This window comes from Vicugna pacos, chromosome 10, assembly GCF_048564905.1.
Source record: "Vicugna pacos chromosome 10, VicPac4, whole genome shotgun sequence".
Lineage (NCBI taxonomy): Eukaryota > Metazoa > Chordata > Mammalia > Artiodactyla > Camelidae > Vicugna > Vicugna pacos.
In genome coordinates this window covers 72,856,005-72,873,860 of record NC_132996.1, presented here as the reverse complement: position 1 = coordinate 72,873,860, position 17,856 = coordinate 72,856,005, and the positions used below count along the sequence as shown (strand labels likewise).

At 53.7% G+C, this 17,856-nt stretch overlaps 1 protein-coding gene across 1 annotated transcript in view; it reads left to right on the top strand.

Moving 5' to 3' along the window:
- LOC102542247 (actin, alpha skeletal muscle 2-like) overlaps nucleotides 1-17,856 on the top strand; it is a 35,313-nt gene that overhangs the window by 3,735 nt on the left and 13,722 nt on the right. The window contains exons 2-5 of the mRNA XM_072970868.1: nucleotides 7,562-7,690; nucleotides 11,174-11,302; nucleotides 13,529-13,639; nucleotides 17,415-17,499. Of these exons, the coding sequence (XP_072826969.1) occupies nucleotides 11,189-11,302; nucleotides 13,529-13,639; nucleotides 17,415-17,499 (310 nt within the window). The 5' untranslated portion in view covers nucleotides 7,562-7,690; nucleotides 11,174-11,188. The remainder of the gene's footprint in view (nucleotides 1-7,561; nucleotides 7,691-11,173; nucleotides 11,303-13,528; nucleotides 13,640-17,414; nucleotides 17,500-17,856) is intronic.

Here is a 17,856-nt window from a genome sequence, read left to right as displayed (position 1 = left end):
CTTTCAGCTCCTCCCCCATCAGTAAACGCCACTGGTGTTACCTGCTCTGTATCACCTTTTCCCAGAAAGCCGGGCCTTTTAAATCCCACACATGCGGGCACCAACTGTCTCAGTTTGCCCACAACTGGGGGGTTTCCAGGATGTGGTTCTTTAAACGTTAAAACTGGGAAAACTCTGGACAAATCAAGACAAGTCAGTGATTTCGCCCAGACTTTCTCACTCAGATTTAAGGCCTTGGTTTTGTTCTGACCGATCTCATATCATAGCAGCACTCCAGACCCCTTGCGTGACTCCTGTAAAGGCTCAGTTTATTTTGGAGGGGTCCGGGGAGGAAGGTTTGACCTCATCCTAAGCAGCCATCCCACCAAGCAGCTCCCCCACCCGCCTGCTCAGTCACGGCTCTCGGGGGACGGCAAGGGTTTTGGTGGGTGACCCTGTGCCGGTCTCTAATCTTGCTGAGGGCAGGTTAAACTGGTAAAACAAGGCTTCGAGGCAGTTGTTGCTCTTCAAATGGCTGGGAGTGAGAATTAAGGAAAATGCTTTTTAAACTGGAGAATCATCCATCCTATCAGATTCCTGTGCCAGCCGCCTGTAATCAGAGTTGGCTGCCTTGTCTGATCTTGACACAGGGGTGATCAGAATTGCCGGGAGGGCTTCTTAAAGAAGACGGCTGGGCATCACCCCCAGCGTGTCTGATGCTCAGATCTGGGGTGAGGACTGAGGGTGCACGCCTGACAAATGCAGGTGATTCTGCTGGTCCGCGGCTGCACTTTGAGAACTATTGTCAGAGCGTGAAGGGAATTAAGCCTAGACTAGGGGTTGTCAAACTTTTTCTACAAGGGGTCACATAGTAAATATTTCAGGCTTTGTGGCCACCTGGTCTCAACGACAGCTCAGTAATGGTAGCACCACAAGCAGCCAGAGGGAATCAGTAAATGAAGGAATGGGCATGGCTGTGTCTCAATAAAACTTTATTTACAAAAATAGCTAGTGGGCCAGTTTCAGCTCATGGGCTGTAGTTTGCCAACCCCTGGTCTGTGACTTTCAATAGTCTATGAGCTTCTCTGCATTCTCCCTCCATGAGCAGGTGACTTTGAGCCCGTGGACAGCAGGTCATGGAGGTCACGGAAAGGGGCGTTTATTTGGGATACAGAGGCAGTGTAGCAGAGTGTATTAGTCAGCCTTGGCTGCATAATGAGCATGCTAATAATTACTGGCTTGCAGCAACAACTATCTTATTATTAGTCATCAGTCGGTTGGCTGGTGATTATTCTGGTCTGAGCTGGTATGGTCTCTGCTGGGCTGTCCTGTGCATCCGGGGCCACCTAGCAGACCACCTACTGCTGGGTAAATTGCACACACCCCCCTCCCCACGTGTCCAGCAGGCGGCTGGCTGTTGATGGGGTGCCTAGTTCTCTCCCACGTGGTCTCTTGTCCCAGAAGCTAGCTTAGGCTCTTTCAAACGATCACCTCAGTGGCGTGAGATGGGGCTCAGTTCCTCCTGACCCGTGACTCCTCACACAACACCATCTCTATCATGTGCTCCTGGTCACAGGGGCCCCGCGTCCTGCCCAGATCTGAGAGAGGGAAAATAGTCTCCCTTAGAAGAAACTGAGACTGGTGTCCCCAGCCCCACGCTGCCACGGGGAGGCGTGACTTGACTTGGGACTGTGTCTGGCTCGAGAAAGTCGCCTCCTCGAGGTGGTGGTTATTAAGGCCTCAGTGACACCCCGCAGGTGTAACAGTAGTGGGCGCACGGGAAACTGAAGACCCCCAAGGCCATCTGGAGTGCGCCCTCCGCGTGCCTCTCCAGGGACGGCCCCGCCCAGCCTGGGCTCTGGACTTTCGATGTCTGCTCCCCCGTCTGGAATCCGTCCAAGTCTTCCAAGACCAGCTCGTCACGTGGCCTCCTCTGTACAGCCCTCCTCACACTGAATGAATCTATAAAACAGATTTGTTTCTCCTTGAAGCTGGGAACAACTCCTTGAGAGCAGGACTAGTGTCTCGCTCAGAGCCCGCAGCCCTGTCTTCAAGGCCATCCAAGTGCAACCCCTTTAAATCACGTGGGGCGTGTTTCTCCCCATTTTTTATTAGAAACATTGAAAACCAGCCAGGGTCATGTCCCACTAATGGAAGAACTCGTCACAGGGAGCGTGTAGACACTGCGCACCCTGCTCCCCCGCAGCCGCAGGCGGTCTCCCTTTGGGACACTGCCGCGTGGAGCCTGGGTGATTTTCTTAAGGAAAACAAACAGTAGCCACGTTCTGTCAATCCTGTGTATTTCCCAGGAGGAGAGCGAATCCCGCCCTGATCCCGCTCAGCGGGGGACGGGGACGAAGGAGGGCACCCCCAAGACTCTTCCTCCACGCACAGAGACCCAGAAACTTGCCAAAGCAATGCGTGAATCAGTATTCCATACATGCACGGTTGTGGGATTGAATTTGGTTTTATTAGAAAAAGGAGACAAGATTGTAGGAATTTTGCAGAGGCAGCAGAGACATCATTTTCCTCCGCCAAGGACCATTTTGAGACGGATTGCTTTGTTCTATTTTATTTAGGTTTCACTGAAGCATAGTCGATTTACAACATTGTGTCAGTTTCAGGGCACGGCGAAGTGATTCAGTCGTGTATTTATATTTTCAGATTGTCTTCCATCACAAGTTATTACAAGGTAATGAATGGGGCTCCCTGCGCTGTACAGGAAATCCTTGTTGCTCATCTGGTTTTGTAGTTTGTACCTGCTAGTCCCAAACTCCTAATTTATCCTCCCCCCTCTTCCTCTCCCCTTGGTCACCATACATTTCTTTCCTACCTCTGTGAGGTTGTCTCTGTTTAGAGTCACTTGCATCATTTTTTGGATTCCACATGTCAGTGACGTCACATGGTGTTTGTCTTTTTCTGACTGGCTTATTTCACTTAGTTTGCTCATTTCTAGGTCCATCCATGTTGCTGCAAATGGCAATATTTTATTCTTTTTTATGGCTGAGTAGTATCCATCTAATGCTTAAAAACCACATCGTCTTTACCCAGCCGTCTGTCGATGGACTCTCAGGTGGCTTCCGCGTCCTGGCTGTTGTGCATAGTGCTGCTACAACTATTTTCACCCTACAGTCACAGCTCGGTGTCCCAGCAGGGCCAGTGGCCACAGGCAGCCCAGTTCAGTCCTGCAGCAGACCTACCGGGCTCTGGCTTCAAGGAGCTCAAGCTGAGGAGGAGACGCAGGCAGAGAATTTCATGGGCAAGGATGTGAGGACCAAAGGCAGGGATGAGATCAGTGTAGTCAGTGGACATGACCACTTGCTGCAAGAGTGAAAGGCCATCCTTGAGAATGGTACTTAATCAAAAGCTTTGAACAGTGTTTAAAAATGGTGGCAAATCATACATCTGACAAGGGTCTAGTGTCTGGAATCTGTAGAGAACTCTTATAACTCAAAAATAAAGGCAAACAGCCCAATTAAATATGGGAAAACTAGTAAATACAGGGAACTCTAATTCGAAAAGATACATGCACCCCAGTGCTCACAGCAGCACTCTATACAGTAGCCAAGACATGGGAGCAACCTAAATGTCCATGGCCAATGACTGGACAAAGAAGCCATGGTGTATTTATACAATGGAATACTACTCAGCCATAAAAAAGAATGGAATACTGTCATTTGCAGCAACATGGATGGACCTGGGGATCGTCATTCTAAGTGACGTAAGCCAGAAAGAGAAAGAAAAATACCATATGGTATCACTCGTATGTGGAATCTAAAAAAAGAAAAAAGACACTAATGAACTCATCTACAAAACAGACACAGGCTCACAGACGTAGTAAATGATTTTATGGTTACCGGGGGGAGAGAGGGTAGAAAGGGACAAACTGGGAGTTTGAGATTTGCAAATACGAAATAGCACATATAAAACAGATAAACACGATTCTTCTGTAGAGCACAGGGAACTATATTCCGTATCTTGTAACCTGCAATGAAAAAGACTGTGAAAACCAATACATGTGTGCATGTGTACGACTGAGACGCTGCGCTGTACACCAGAAAATGCTGCATTATGACTGACTACTTCAATTTTTTAAGAAGTGGGCAAACCACTTGGAGAGAGATTTCTCTCCAAACGGAAGATGTACAAATAAGCACGTGAAAAGCTGCTCGACATCCTGAGCCAACAGGGAAACAAATTAAAATCACAAAAGAAGCGTCACTCCACACCCACTAGGATGGCTGCTAAAGAAAGGCCGACAATGACAGGTGCGCAGGGAAGCATGCGGAGAACCTGGAGCCTGGCACGATGCCGGCAGGGATGGAACACGCGGCTGCCGCGGAGGACGGCCTGAAGTGCCTCAGGACATTTACTCAGAGGCTGCCTGCCGTGTGACCAGCGCCCTCCACCGGACACCTCCCGGGGGAATGAGGCGCGTCCACGTAAACGCTTGTACGCGAGTGTTCAGGCAGCACTGCCCCACGCCACGTGGCATCTCGGGGCCAGAGACCGCGGAGCCCACCTCATCCGGACCCCACGGGCAGTGACTGCAGGGGAAGAGAGGAACTCAGGCTCTAAGAGGAGGTGGACGAGGCTGGGGAAGCCCCAGCCGGTGAAGGAGACGCCGCCTGTGCCGGTGCCTCAAGCGGCTTCGCGCGGAAGCGGCGACGTGCAGAGGCGCCTCCTGGGCTGCGGGCGCCTCCGCTTTCTGCCTCCCTGGACCTTCTCCCAGCAGTCCCTGGGCTCTGGGAGAGGTTCGCTCTTCCTGCTGCTTCTGCAGGTCTGTCCTGCGGGTGAACAGTTCCTTCTCTCGGCTAGCTGAACGTCCCCTCCAATTCCCCTCACGCCTGGCCTTACGCTCCTGCTTCTGTGTGCTGGCACCGAATGTTTAAAAAAAATTTAATCTCAGAATAGTCGGTTTACACTGCCGTGCTACTTTCTGGGGTGCAGCGGAGCGATCACTTAGGTGTACGTTCCTTTTCGTGCTCTTCCTCATTATAGGTCATTACAAGGTCCTGACTACAGCTCCACGTGCTGTGCAGTGAGCCCTTGCTGTTTTCGTCGACTACGTACAGTAGTTAGTATCTGCCAGTCCCGAGCTCCCAGCTCATCCCTGCACCCTCCTCTGATACTGAGTGTCTAAGGTTCACAGGTGAGGCCCAGCCCCGTAAGGACCTGAATAAAGCAGGGAAGCAGCCCTTTGTGGAATGTTCCGCCCTGGGGCCAGCAGCCCTGCCCCCTTTTCCAGCCGGCAAGCCCAGGGAGTCGGCCCATGGGAGGCAAATCCCGCACCCCCATCTGAACCAGTTACATTCCACTCAAGACATCCCAGATGAAAATGCTCGGGCTCAGAGACAGCAGGGCAGTTACTCACGCCCCAGTTTCCCTCCTTTTGCTAAAGCCATGGAAACAGAAGCCTCAGATGATTAAAAAAAAAGAGGGAAAATCCACATTGTAGTCACTCTAAGTTCAAATGCTTTTGTAACAAGGGGAGAACAAGACCCGCTGGGCCAGCCCCCGAGTTAATTAACTTCCACGCTGCAGACTCACTGAGCTGTGGGAGGAGGAGCGTGGATTCCGACCCCTCCCAGGGCTGCCCTCGGCCGGCGGGAGACCGGGGCAAATCCCTTGCCCAGCAAGGTTTATCATCCTAATAACATGTAGCAATGATGGCGGTGGTACTTGCCACGCGATCTCACCTCCGCAAGACACTGGCGAGCAAGTTGGGGCGGCTGCTCCTGCACCATGAGGTGCCCTGTCCGTCTGAGACCTTCCTGCGGCACGGCCAGCTGCCTCGGTGCCCTGCCTTTGAGAAGCTACACGTGGCTGAAGACACGCCACCCACCCACAGACAAGCAGGACACCCACAGAAATGCCAGAAGTCCCCCTTAAGGGACTGATCAGATTCCAAAGCAACTCAACAGGCACTAGCTGGGCCCTGGCGGTGGGGCAGGGTGCTGGCGGGGAGATGCGGACCCTGCCGGGGCAGGTGGCGGCCCGCTGGGGAGACTGGGGCAGATGCGAGCTGCAGAGCGCAGCAGGGACGGGGCCTGGACGCGGCAGCGGCCCGTCTACCGACATCTCTGGAAAGAGATTTGGCAAACTGTTTACGAGCCTTTAAACCGTCCTGGTCTTCCAACTGGTCATTCAAAGGACGTGTGGGATTGACAGCCAGTCCAGAATTCAGGACGGAGTGAGGCGGGTCATCACAAGGTTATTCACAAAGCCCTCAAAGACTGGGGCTAAGTCTTCACACTAGAGGACAGTTAAAGGGACCGGCAGCCCCAGGTGGCGGGGCCCTGTGGCCGCGCAAAGCGCCTCCCCGTGAGGGCGACGTCCGGGGGAAGTTTAAACGCTCAGAAAAGGGTGCGTCTCTATATAATATTTTATATGCACGCACATGATAGACACGCAACTAGACTGCACGCCACTGGAATTGTACCTTGTGTGGCAGTTTTCAGGGCACCAGACAGAAAGGGACCCAGGGACCCCTGTGTTGATTGTAACAGCTGGAAGGTAAATGTCTGCTGTTTTTTTAAATCATTCTTTTTTTTTTTGAGCTTTTTATTTTTAAATTTTTTTTACAATTTCACATTTTCATTTTTTAAACTCTTTTTGTGGAGGAGGGAAAAAGTTTTTATTTACATAGTTTAATGGAGGGACTGGGGACTGAGCACAGGACCTCACGCATGCCAAGCACATACTCCACCACTGAGCTACACCCACACCTCAAATACCACTACCCACAAGGGTTGCCTGTGGTTGGTGGGGTTTGGGGAGGGCCTTCCCCTCCCTCACGGTTTTCTCTATTTTCTCAAATGAACGCAGTCTTTCCCTATCTGAAAAAAAAATTAAAATCACCTTTAAAGTGAAGAAAACATTTATCATGGTAAAAGCTTAGTTAAAATGCAGTATTCAAAAGAGAAAATGGATTCATTTATTTTGAGGGTAATTCATTTTTAAAAAACCATGCATGGAAATAATTTGAAACGAGTATCAAAATATAACGGGACAGGGGTGGGTGTCGCTCAGGATGGAGCGCCTGCTTGGCGTGTGTGGGGCCCTGGGTTCAATCCCCAATACTTCTATCAAAAAGAGAAAGAATATAAAAATATGTATATACACATATATATATACTAGGGCAGTGGTAGGTGGTCAGACCACAGTGGGGTTGTGGTTTTTCTTCTTCATACTTTTTCGTGTGTTCTGAACTTGCAAAGATGTGGAAGAAATTGTCTAGAAGTCCAGTGGAGGGAGGGGCTGGTTTCGACCTGGGAAGCCTGTGAGGGCTCCCAGGAGAGGTGGCGCTGGGGCTGGGGTGGGGGGCCTGGCCATGACACCAGCACGTAGACCATCAGGGCCACCGTGCCTCCTGGGGTCCCTGCCCAGAGCCCCTGCCTGGGGGAACGGGAGAAGGGCTGCTTCAGAGGACCCCAGTGAAGCAAGTCATGGGCCACACCAGACACAGGAAAAAGCCTTCACCCACGGCAGCCTTCTGCCTTCTCCAGGGCAGCCACGTGTAGACAGACGGCCACCTGAGAGCCCGGCCGCTCAGCACCGTCTCCCCTGCCTCCCCATCCAGGTCACGTGTGGTGCGACGAGCGTGCCCCTCATCTGTGACTACGGCTCGGGCATCAGTAAGGTGGGCTTTGCGGGGACAGAAGCGCCCCTGGCTGTGTTCCCCACCATCCTCGGGAAACTTCGCCATGATGTGAGTGCTGGCGCCCTCCCCTGGGGCCCCGCCCCCTCCCACGGGGTGACCAAGTCACGTCCTCAGAGCAGAGGTGGCCTCGGTGAGCAGGGCACCAGTGTCACGGGGCAGTGGGCTTGGGGCGGTGCAGGGGCCGGGCCCACCCAGTTTCTGCTTCAGCAGGTCGGGGGGAGGGGGCCCAGGGTTTGTATTTCCCACCACTTCTCGGGGGTGTCGGTGCTGCTGGCCCGGGGACCGCACTTGGACAACCGCGGACCTGGAAGGAACAGACAGATCACATACGTCAGCAGAGCAGGCGGCTGTCAAAACTAACTCGCGCTGCCCGTCTCTTCACTGTTTGATTTTCCCACTTTTAAGAAGGGTGTGATTTTGAGAAGGAGCTCTACCCCGAGGGGAAACAGCCGTCCGCGCGCTAAGTGCCGAGCGACACAGCCCCCGTGCCGGGAAGACACTAGGGAGGGGTGGGGACTGCGGCCAACACTCTGTTTAAAGGGCATTCTCTGCTGCCTAGTGACGTGCAGGAGAGTGGGCCCCATGTTGCCAGATCTTCCTGCTCTTCCAGAGAATTTAGAAATTCGGAGTTTTTATTGTGATAAGATATGTATACAATTGAATTTACCATTTTAACTTTTTTTTAAGTGAAGAGCTCAGTGGTACGAAGCACATTCACACTGTTGCACAACCATCCCCTCCATCTGTCTCCGAAACCTTTTCTTCTGCCCAAACTGAAACTCCGTCCCCATCAAACACCACCCCGCTCCCCACCCCGACCCCAGCCCTGCCAGCCCGCTTCCTGCCTCTCTGGCTTCGACTCCTCTGAGGATCTCCCTGTACAGTGTCGGTGCAGAGTTCTCGTTCACAGAATGGGGTTAACAACAGTGCATGTGTACCTGAGTCGGTCGGAAGGTTAATGGGATGGGGGTGTGAACGTTTAGCACAGTTTCTGACCCGTGGAGTGTCTGGCAGTTCCCTCCCGGGCAATAGAGGGGCTCTCACCTTGAGAACCTTACCTTAATTACAGCTGCAAAGACCCTTTTTCCAAATGAGCGCAAGCCCACAGGCTCCAGGGGGCCTATCTGTCGGGGACACCATCCAGCCGAGCGCGGAGTGACCACGAGAGGCCTCAGCTCAGCGCTCAGCCCCTCCTGCAGGTGGGCCCCACCCAGCACCGCCTCCTCCCCAGGCCCTTAAAGGAATCTCATCTGCAAGGACCTTATTTCCCACCGGTTCTGGGGGCCACCATTCAACGCACTGCAGCCGCCTTCTGCCATGGTGCCTCCGCTCTGCTCGGTGATGCTGGGGCTGGGGCTCCCCTGTCGATGGCTCTCCCGAGCACCTGCAGATGGGAGGCACTAGAGGCCGACTGGAAGGCGGAGGGAGCAGCCGTCTTCCTTCCTGCCAGCAGCTCCAAGGGCTTGCTCTACCCTCCCTCCACCCGCAGTGCCCCGTGGCCGCGTCAGAACAGCAGGGCAGAGCCCCGCTTCCAGCCCTGCGGGGCCTCCTCTGCGCTCTTGTTCTGCAAGCCCGAGTTCCCGGTGATCCCGCAGCCGAGTGGCCGTTGGGTGGTCCTACTGTGCGCTGCCTCAGTGGTCCCTGTTTGCGCTTTCAAACTCCCAACACTGTGTAACCACCAGCTGGTGCTCAGTTCCTCTGTTTGGAATCCTTCGTGTGGCGTCTTGCCCCTTCAGGTCTAATACTTTGTCCTGCAAGGTCAAAACCTGACATTGCTCCGTGGAACATTCCACAGCCCCAGGAGAGGAAGTGACATCTGTTAGCTGTGCCAAGCCCTCTACTGCACAACAGGAAACAGCGTGTCTATAAAGTAGGTTACACACGTGGGGCCGCGTAAGATCACAGCGAGGAAAATCAAATTCCTCACCGAAACAGCAACGAGTGACCAAGATGAATGATCAGGCAGTGAGCCATCTGCCAGAACCGCAGGCCGCCGGGCTGTCTCTCTCCGTTTTCCGTGAGGCACCGCGGCTGCCTCGGGGCCGGCCCCCTGGGCGGCAGGAAGTGAGTTTCTGTCTCTAAGAGGCAGGGGCACAGGACAGGGTGCTCTGCGTGGACTGGCATCTCAGCCAAGCACCGTCAGCCCCTCCTGTGCACTTCGGTGCCGCAGCAGGTAGCAGTGAGACCCCACGTGGGGGGTCCTGTGGCCCTGGAGGAGCAGCACAAGGCTGCGCCAGGTCACTCAGTCCCTTGTAACCAGAGCAGTCGTCAGACCCGAGCACTGTCCGTGCGTATTTCAAGCAGCAGCCTCAAACCAGGATGACACCGCTCCTTCCTCACCCTCGGGGGGGCCCCTAGTCCCCCTCCCTCCTCACGATGATCAGGGTGAGCTGAAAACTGTCCTTTGCCTGAGTGTGTGTCCTTTCAATTTATAAATATGTTCCCAGCCACAGTCCCCCTTGACTCGATGCCCAACCACGCAATGGTTGTGGGTGCAGGGACCAGCAACCCCCAAGGACCAAGCAGGGGGCAGAGCTCAGAGCGACAAGCAACTGGCCCGGGGCTCAGAGCTGTGCCTCTCAGCCCAAGTCCAAACCTCTTCTGCCTAAAAGACAGACTCCTAAGAGGTCGGAGCTCTGTGCAGATGAGCTGTGGTGGCCTCAGGAATGGACCTCTCTCTGAGATGCACTGCCCCCTTGCAAGGTGAGCACCATAGCAGCCTGGCATCACTGCCAGGCGGACCCCGGGCACACCACCCCTGCACTGGCGCACCGTGACCCCACGGCCATGCTTCCCACAGACTCTTCACTGACAAATGAGCCCAGCAGGAACACCCAGGCAGACCCACTTCCAGGAGACATGGGACCCCTCTGATGAATGAATGACTTGGTCTCCAGAACTCCCTAATGGCCTCGCCCACTGCACAGTGTTCCAGGACCCCCACCCAGCCTCAGACTTGGAAAACAGACCAGTGTCTCTCCCAGCCTTGCCCGGAGCCCTCCCCACGCCCCCTCCGGTTCCCTAATGAGATCCCCAAACTTTAATCTCCTCTTGATGTCTGCTTCTTGGTGGACCCAGATCTGGCTGACTCTCAGATCCTTTCTGAATGATAGAATGAATGGTTTAATCTGCATAAAAGTAGGTAGATTTATCTTTCTAAAAAATAACAGAAATTAAATTAAATTGCAGACTTCCTCCACTCACTTTCCAAAGCAAACCTAGAAGTAGTGCCTCTCCCTCCACGTTTCCTTTCTCCACCACTTCTCTTTGTCCCCCTTAAGTGTCCTCATCCACAAAGTGGGTGAGAGAGGGTCCCAGCAATGTTCCCTCAGGCGCACTTTTTCCTTGCAGGTCATTTGCTGAAAACTCTTAGTGTTGTTTTGAAATCGTGCCCAGGTTTGAAAAGGCCATTGATGGCAGCACTGTGACCCAGAGCCGTACCCCGGAGGCACATCAGGGCTCCCCATCTGCACCGACAAAGTGAGGTGAGTTGCCCCTGAGAGCGGACCTGTGCTGGCCTGTGTCTTGCAGAATCTGTTGGTGGGAATGGAAGAGGAAGACTGGTTTATTGGAGATGAGGTTCAGAAAAATCGAGGGAAACTCAATCTGCAATATCCCATCTCTCGGGCAGCTATCACCAACTGGGACAACATGGAAAAGGTGGGCTGCAGCTTCTGCTGGGTGGGACCTGCTCACAGGGGAGCCCTGCCGCCTTGGCACCTGGGAGGGGATGGACCGCCAGCCTGCAGGGCCATCTCCTGGCCCTGGTCCAGGCAGACACTACGTCACAGTACTGACCGCATGGGTTCCAATCAGAGACCTGGGTCTTCACCACTTACATCATTTGGGACAAGTAACTTGGCTCTCTGGCCCTCAGTTTCCTTATCTGTAAGAAAGGGGTATAATTTTTCCTACCCACAGCACTGGTGTGAGGAGTAGAGGAGATGGTGGATAAAAAGTCCTTAATCCACTCCACGCCTATTAGGGTGGCTATTATTTAGAAACAAAGAAACAAAGCCCAGAAAATGACAAATGCTGGGGAGAGGGAGAAGTTAGAAAATTGCAACCCTCAACTACTGTCAGTGGGAATGTAGAATGTGCAACCACTGTGGAGAACAGTATGGCGACTCCTTGCAAAGTTAAGCTAGAGCTGCCACATGGTCCAGCACTCCTCCACCTGGGTGTGTCCCCAAAGAACTGGAAGCAAGGCCAGTACACTCGTGTTCACGGCAGCATGATTCACAACAGCTAAAAGGTAGAGACCACCCAGGGGTCCATCAAGGGATGATTGGATAAGCCAAATGTGGCCCACCCATGCAAAGGAATGTTATTCAGTTCTTTTTTGTATATATATTCTTACTGAAAATTAGTCAGTTTACAACATTGTGTCAATATCTGGTGTACAGCATAATATTTCAGTCATAAATGAACATACATGTATTCGTCTTCATATTCCTTTTCACCATAAGTTAATACAAGATCTTGAATATAGTTCCCTGTGCTATACAGTATGAACTTCTTTATCTATTTTATATACATTGGTTAGTATCTGCCAATCTGGAACTATTAATTTATCCCTTCCCACCCCCTTCTTCCTCTGGTGACCATGTTTGTTTTCTATGTCCGTGAGTCTGTTTCTGCTTTGTTAATAAGTTTGTCTTTTTTTTTTAGATTCCATTTATTAGTGATATTACATGGTATTTTTCTTTCTCTTTCCGGCTTACTTCACTTAGAATGACAATCTCTAGGTTTATCCATGTTGCTGCAAATGGCATTGGTTTATTCCTTTTTATGGCTGAGTAGTATTCCATTGTATAAATACACCACAATCTCTTTATCCAGTCATCTGTTGATGGACATTTAGATTGTTTCCATGTCTTGGCTATTGTGAATAGTGCTACTGTCAACACTGGGGTGCAGGTGTCTTTTTGAATTAAGTTTCCCTCTGGATGTAAGCCCAGGAGTGAGGATTGCTGGATCATATGGTAAGTTTATTTTTAGTTCAGTTTTAAAAAGGAAGTAAATCCTGACACAGGCTACAATGTAGATGAACCTTGCGGACATTATGCTTGGTGAAATAAGCCAGTCACAAAGGGACAAATCTTGTATGCTCCTGCTTACATGAGGTCCTTAGAGGAGCCGAATTCACAGAGACAGAACGTAGGATGGTGGGGCCAGGGGCTGGGGGAGGGGGAGGGGGAGGGGAGTGCATGTTTAAGAAAGACAAAGTTTCAATTTGGGAAGATGAGAAATCTCTGGAGATGGATGGTGATGATCTTTGTACAGCACTGTGAATGTACTAATGCCACTGTACTGGACACTTAAAAGAGGTTAAAATGGTGAATTTTACATTATGTGTATTTCACCACAATAAAGAAGAACCCCTTGGCCGGGCGTAGTAAGGATGTGGGAAATGCAGGTAACTTGAACCACTGTCTCAGTAAGTGAGGGTTCTGCTTAGAATTTCCATATGTGGTCGAACAGGTTGCCTGCTGCCTTGGGAGATGCATCAGTTATCTAAGCTGTGTAACAGACCAGCCCCTGACTTAGAAGCTGAAAACAGCAATGGACCCTATTACCTCTGGGAGTTTTCGTGGGTCAGGAATTTGGGAATGGCTTAGCTGGGGGTTTCTGGCTTGGGGTCTCTCATTAGCAGCAGGCAGATGTCAGTTGGGGCTGCATCATATGAATGCTCAACTGGGGCTCGAGACCCCATTTCCAAGGTGGCCCTCTCACATGGCTGGCAAGGTGGTCCCTCTTCATGTGGGCCTCTGAGTAGGGCCTCTCCAACGTCCCCATGGTGTGGGGGCCAGCCTCCCCGGGGGTGGACACTCGGAGAGGCCAAGGTGGTGACTGCAGCATGCTTCTGCACCCCCCTCTCCTCAGATCTGGCACCACTCCTTTTACAAGGTGCTCCACGTCGCCCCAGAGCAGCACCCTCTGATGGTGACAGAGCCGCCTTTAAACACGATGGCCAACAAAGAGAAAGTGTCGCAGGTAAGAGGCCAGATGGCGGGCAAGGGGGTTGGGGAGCAGGCTGCAGGGAGGGCGGCTCCAGCCTCACACCCTGACGACACCCTCAGGAGAGACAGAGACATCGGGTGAGAGCTGTCCCCTTTGACATCTGCAGCAAGAGTGACAGCTGCCAGCAGACAGCTCACCAAGCAGTCAGGCATGGGCGTGAAGTTTCATCTGAATTATCTCGTATAGACCCACGCCCCCTCTGTGGGCAGGGCGATTAGTAGGCTCTTCGCACAGATAAGGAAATTGGAGCTTCCAGGAGCAGAAGTCATCTGGCTGAGGTCACCCAACGAGAGGCCCGCGGACTCACCCAGACCCCCGGGCCTGAGTCTGCAGCCCCGTTCTTTGCACTGAGGCCTGGTGTGTCCTGCCTGGAGGTCTAATCCTGACTTTGAAGACCCAGAACTCCTCCATCTCTGAGTGTCTGTCCCCCAGGAACGAGTTGGTGGTGTGTGCTGGTCGGGTTGCACCAGACTGAACTGGACTGAACTGGGTGGTGAAGCCCGTCATGGGCGCAGGCTGGTGAGGAAAAGAGGGTGCACCCCCTCTACAGACGGCAGAGTCCTCCTCCGGCTAGTGTGGTCCAGGTGGGGCGGGGGCCGCAGGGGCTGCTTAATGAAGGCATCGGCGGGCTAATGAAGTGGCAGCCAGGCTCCACCACCTGCCCCGACAGCCTGGAGCCCAGCAGTGTCTCTGCAGTGAGCTGTGACCCAGGGGGCCTGCCCGGCGGCCCCGGCACCACCTGCACACAGAGGAGACTCACTTTGTGGCCCAGAAACAGAGCCCCATCCATCACAGCGCAGCTGGGAGCTGCCGCCTCATTTAACAGCCCTGGGAGGGAGCCCGTGGATCATCTGCACGTGGACGGGTCTCAGAGAAGTGGGCCACGCTGGGCTCCGCGGGGACCCGGCACAGGCCTGAGGACAGCAGATACCGGCTTTGAGAGCGCCAAGGGCCCATCGGGGCCCTGGAGAGCTGGAGGAGAAGAGGGAGGGGCTGTCCCACCCTCGGGGGAACATGCGGCTCCCAGAATGTCTTATTCAGGCTTCTTTGGAGAAACAGACCCAGGAGGAGATACACAAATGGAGGGAGGTTTATTAGCAGGAGCTGGCGCACGGCGCTCTGGAGGCCAGCAAGTCCCAGGGCCCGTGGCCAGCAGGACGGACCCCAGAGAGTGGCAGCGCACGCTCCAGTCCAAAGGCAGGAAACTGATGTTCCAGCTCAAAGGCCACCAGGCAGGGGGAGCTCCCTCTCACTTGTGGAAAGGTCAGGCCTTTTGTTCTATTGCGATCATCAACTGATTGAATGAGGCCCACCCACTTTGGGGAGAGCAATCTGCTTTACGCAGTCTATAGGCTTAAATGTCAGCCTCACCCAGAAACACCCTCGCAGGTGCATCCGGACTCACGTACGACTCAATGCCTGCCCCTCCGCAGCCCAGGCAGGTTGACACATAGATTCACCCTCCCTCAAACTGCAGAGCTGGTTATCCCACGGCCTGTCTTGGGCACTTCTCCACATCTCCTGGGCCTGCTGCCTGCCTTCCACTGTGGCTTTCTCCAAAATCACGCCCTAGTTGTCTCAGGAAACCAAAGCACACTCAAATGGGGAAACGCTGGTGCGAGTTTATTGGAGAGATGACGTACAAAGCTGAGCCCAAGTCTTAGACAAGCCGCATAAGGGGGTGCAGAGCTCCAGGCTGGTAACTGGGAGCCGTGTCCCCACCCACCCTGGGCCTGAAAGAGCAGCAGGTGGGTACCAGCATCGGGAGAGGGCCTGGCAGGGATAGAGTGGGGACCTCAGCACTCCACCGCCCTCTCCCGCCTCCCTGGGCGCTCCTGGACCCGCAGGGGCAGAACCCAGTGGGTCACCCAGGGAAGGGGGGCCTGTGACTACAGCCCAGGACAGAGAGCGGTGCTGAAAGGTGGAAGCTTCTGGAAGCAAACGGGAGGCAGCCGGTGGCCTGCACTGGGGCACAAGGGATGCCACCTCGCTGGGGATGAATGGACTTCTCTGCATCTGCGGGCTCTGCCTTGAGCTGCCCCATCACACACCAGCCCTCCTAGCAGGGTGCCTTCCCAACCAATGTCCCTGTATCCAGCAGCCAACCTCCAGGGCTCCTCCCGGGGGCAGGAATGGACTGGGAAGTGCAAGGCTGATCTTCCTCCTGGAGTAAATCTGTATCGTAAGAGGATTTGTGGGGGCCGTGTCCCCAAAGAGAAGCCCGTGTACAGGGAAGGGCTCAGCCTGGCACTAAGATCCCTGGGTTTGGGCCCTGGCTCCTCCAACATGTGTGATCTCGGGGGGGTGACTGGTCCTCTCGGTGTCCGGGGTTCCTCATCAGGAGGATGACAATGGTATCACCTTGGGGGTTGTTATGGAAGCAAAAGAGAGTTAACACCGTAAAGCTCTTGTCACTGTGCTCAGCGCCCACTGAGCATCCTGTAAATGCTGCTGCTTCTTGTCCCTTGGCCTCAGTTTTCTCATCTATAAAATGGGAATGTGACCACAGGAACCCCGAAGACCCTTCTAAGCTCTGTGACCACTGGCTTTATGCCAGGCCAGGGGGACCGAGGGTTGGTTTTGGTCTTTGTGGGGTTTTTTGGGGGGTCTCTAATTGGATCATAAAAGCTGCCCTCCCACCTAGAGTTCACACCCTCCCTCCTCCACCAGGATCCAAATTCCAGGATTTAAATTCCAGGACCCACCAGGAGCCAACTGGGGGGCTCCTAGGAGTGGCGCTGACTCACAGGCTAGTCTGTGTGGACTCGTGTTTTCACTTCTCTTGAGTGAATCCCCAGCCCCCAGAAGCTGCTCCATGATAACCCACCGAGCGGGTAACACGCTTCATGAGTCACTTGCTCCGTGTTGTGTCCCAGCTGCGTGTGTAATGTTTTTTTTACAAATGCTGTCTTGACCCAGTTTTGGGGTCTTTGCTAGAGGCCGGTCAATTTCCCTCTTGGGCAGCTGATTAAGTCTGCACGTCTTACTGTCCTGTCACACCCCAGGGCCACCATACACCTGCCCTAGTCACTTCAGGGCCAGGTACCAGACAACTAGGGACAGGCGGCTCCCACGCCCAGGAGCCCACAAAATTATTCAGATGAGCCAGTCCCCAGGGATCTTGCCAAACCAGCAGACCACCCTGCTGGCCGTCCCTGAGCTGCTCCCACAGCTCCAGCTCACTGTCACGCTGTCCTTGGGATGGGGGTCCAGTGTCACACGCACAGGAGCGGAGTTCACCATCAGCTATAAAAGCAAGGCTGTGTCTCCCCTGTTCACTTCTTCTGCCCTGTATTCATTCGGCATCCAGGAGAGAGTTCATGACCAAGCCATGTCTGGACTAAGTGTTTGGCATGTAGTGAACACACAGTAACTGTTAGCTTTCATTGTTCCATGATGACCCCAAGTCCAAGGGCACCTGCCCACCCTTGGAGAGCGGGGAGAGGGCACAGCGGTGGCCGCACAGAGGCCCTGGGAACTCGGCGCCACCCCCACTGTGATAAAATGGTGCTTTATGAGATGACATGATTGATGCTCTCTGTCAGCATCATGGGGAGGGTGTGAGCCCATCTGACAGACTGGGAACCGGAGTGTCACAGAACCTGCCAGGGCAGGGCTGGGATGAGGAGTGGCATTCCTGACCCCATCGTCTGCGTCTCTCTGGGGGCCACGTGCCTCCATCCAGTGGGATCTCTGTGCCCACAGAGATAAGGGGAACCTCAGGCCCTGACTGCTGGCTTCTCCGCAGATCCTGTTTGAGACCTTCAGCGTGCCCGCCCTGTATTTAGCCAACCAAGGAGTCCTGTCCCTCTATGCCTCCGGCCAAACCTGCGGTGAGTGGCTCTGAGGAAGCCCCGCCCCCGGGAGCCGCCCCTGCCCCCTCGCTGCCAAATAATAAAAGGAAAGAAAAATTCACAAAACTCCACCTGCCAGCCCTTTCCAGCCCTCCTGGTCAAACATCTCCCTCCTGCTGACTCACTTTTTTTCCTGAACAACTTCACTGAGGTACGGTTGATGCGCTCCACACTGCACGTGTGTGAGGTGCACCATTTGGTAAGATTTGACGTGTGAATACGCCCTGAAACCACCTGCACAGTCAAGATGGGGAAACTTACCCATCACCCCTAAACATTTCCCTCCCACCCCCGCATGCTGCCCCTTCCAGCCTGTCCTCAGACAGCCACCAGTCT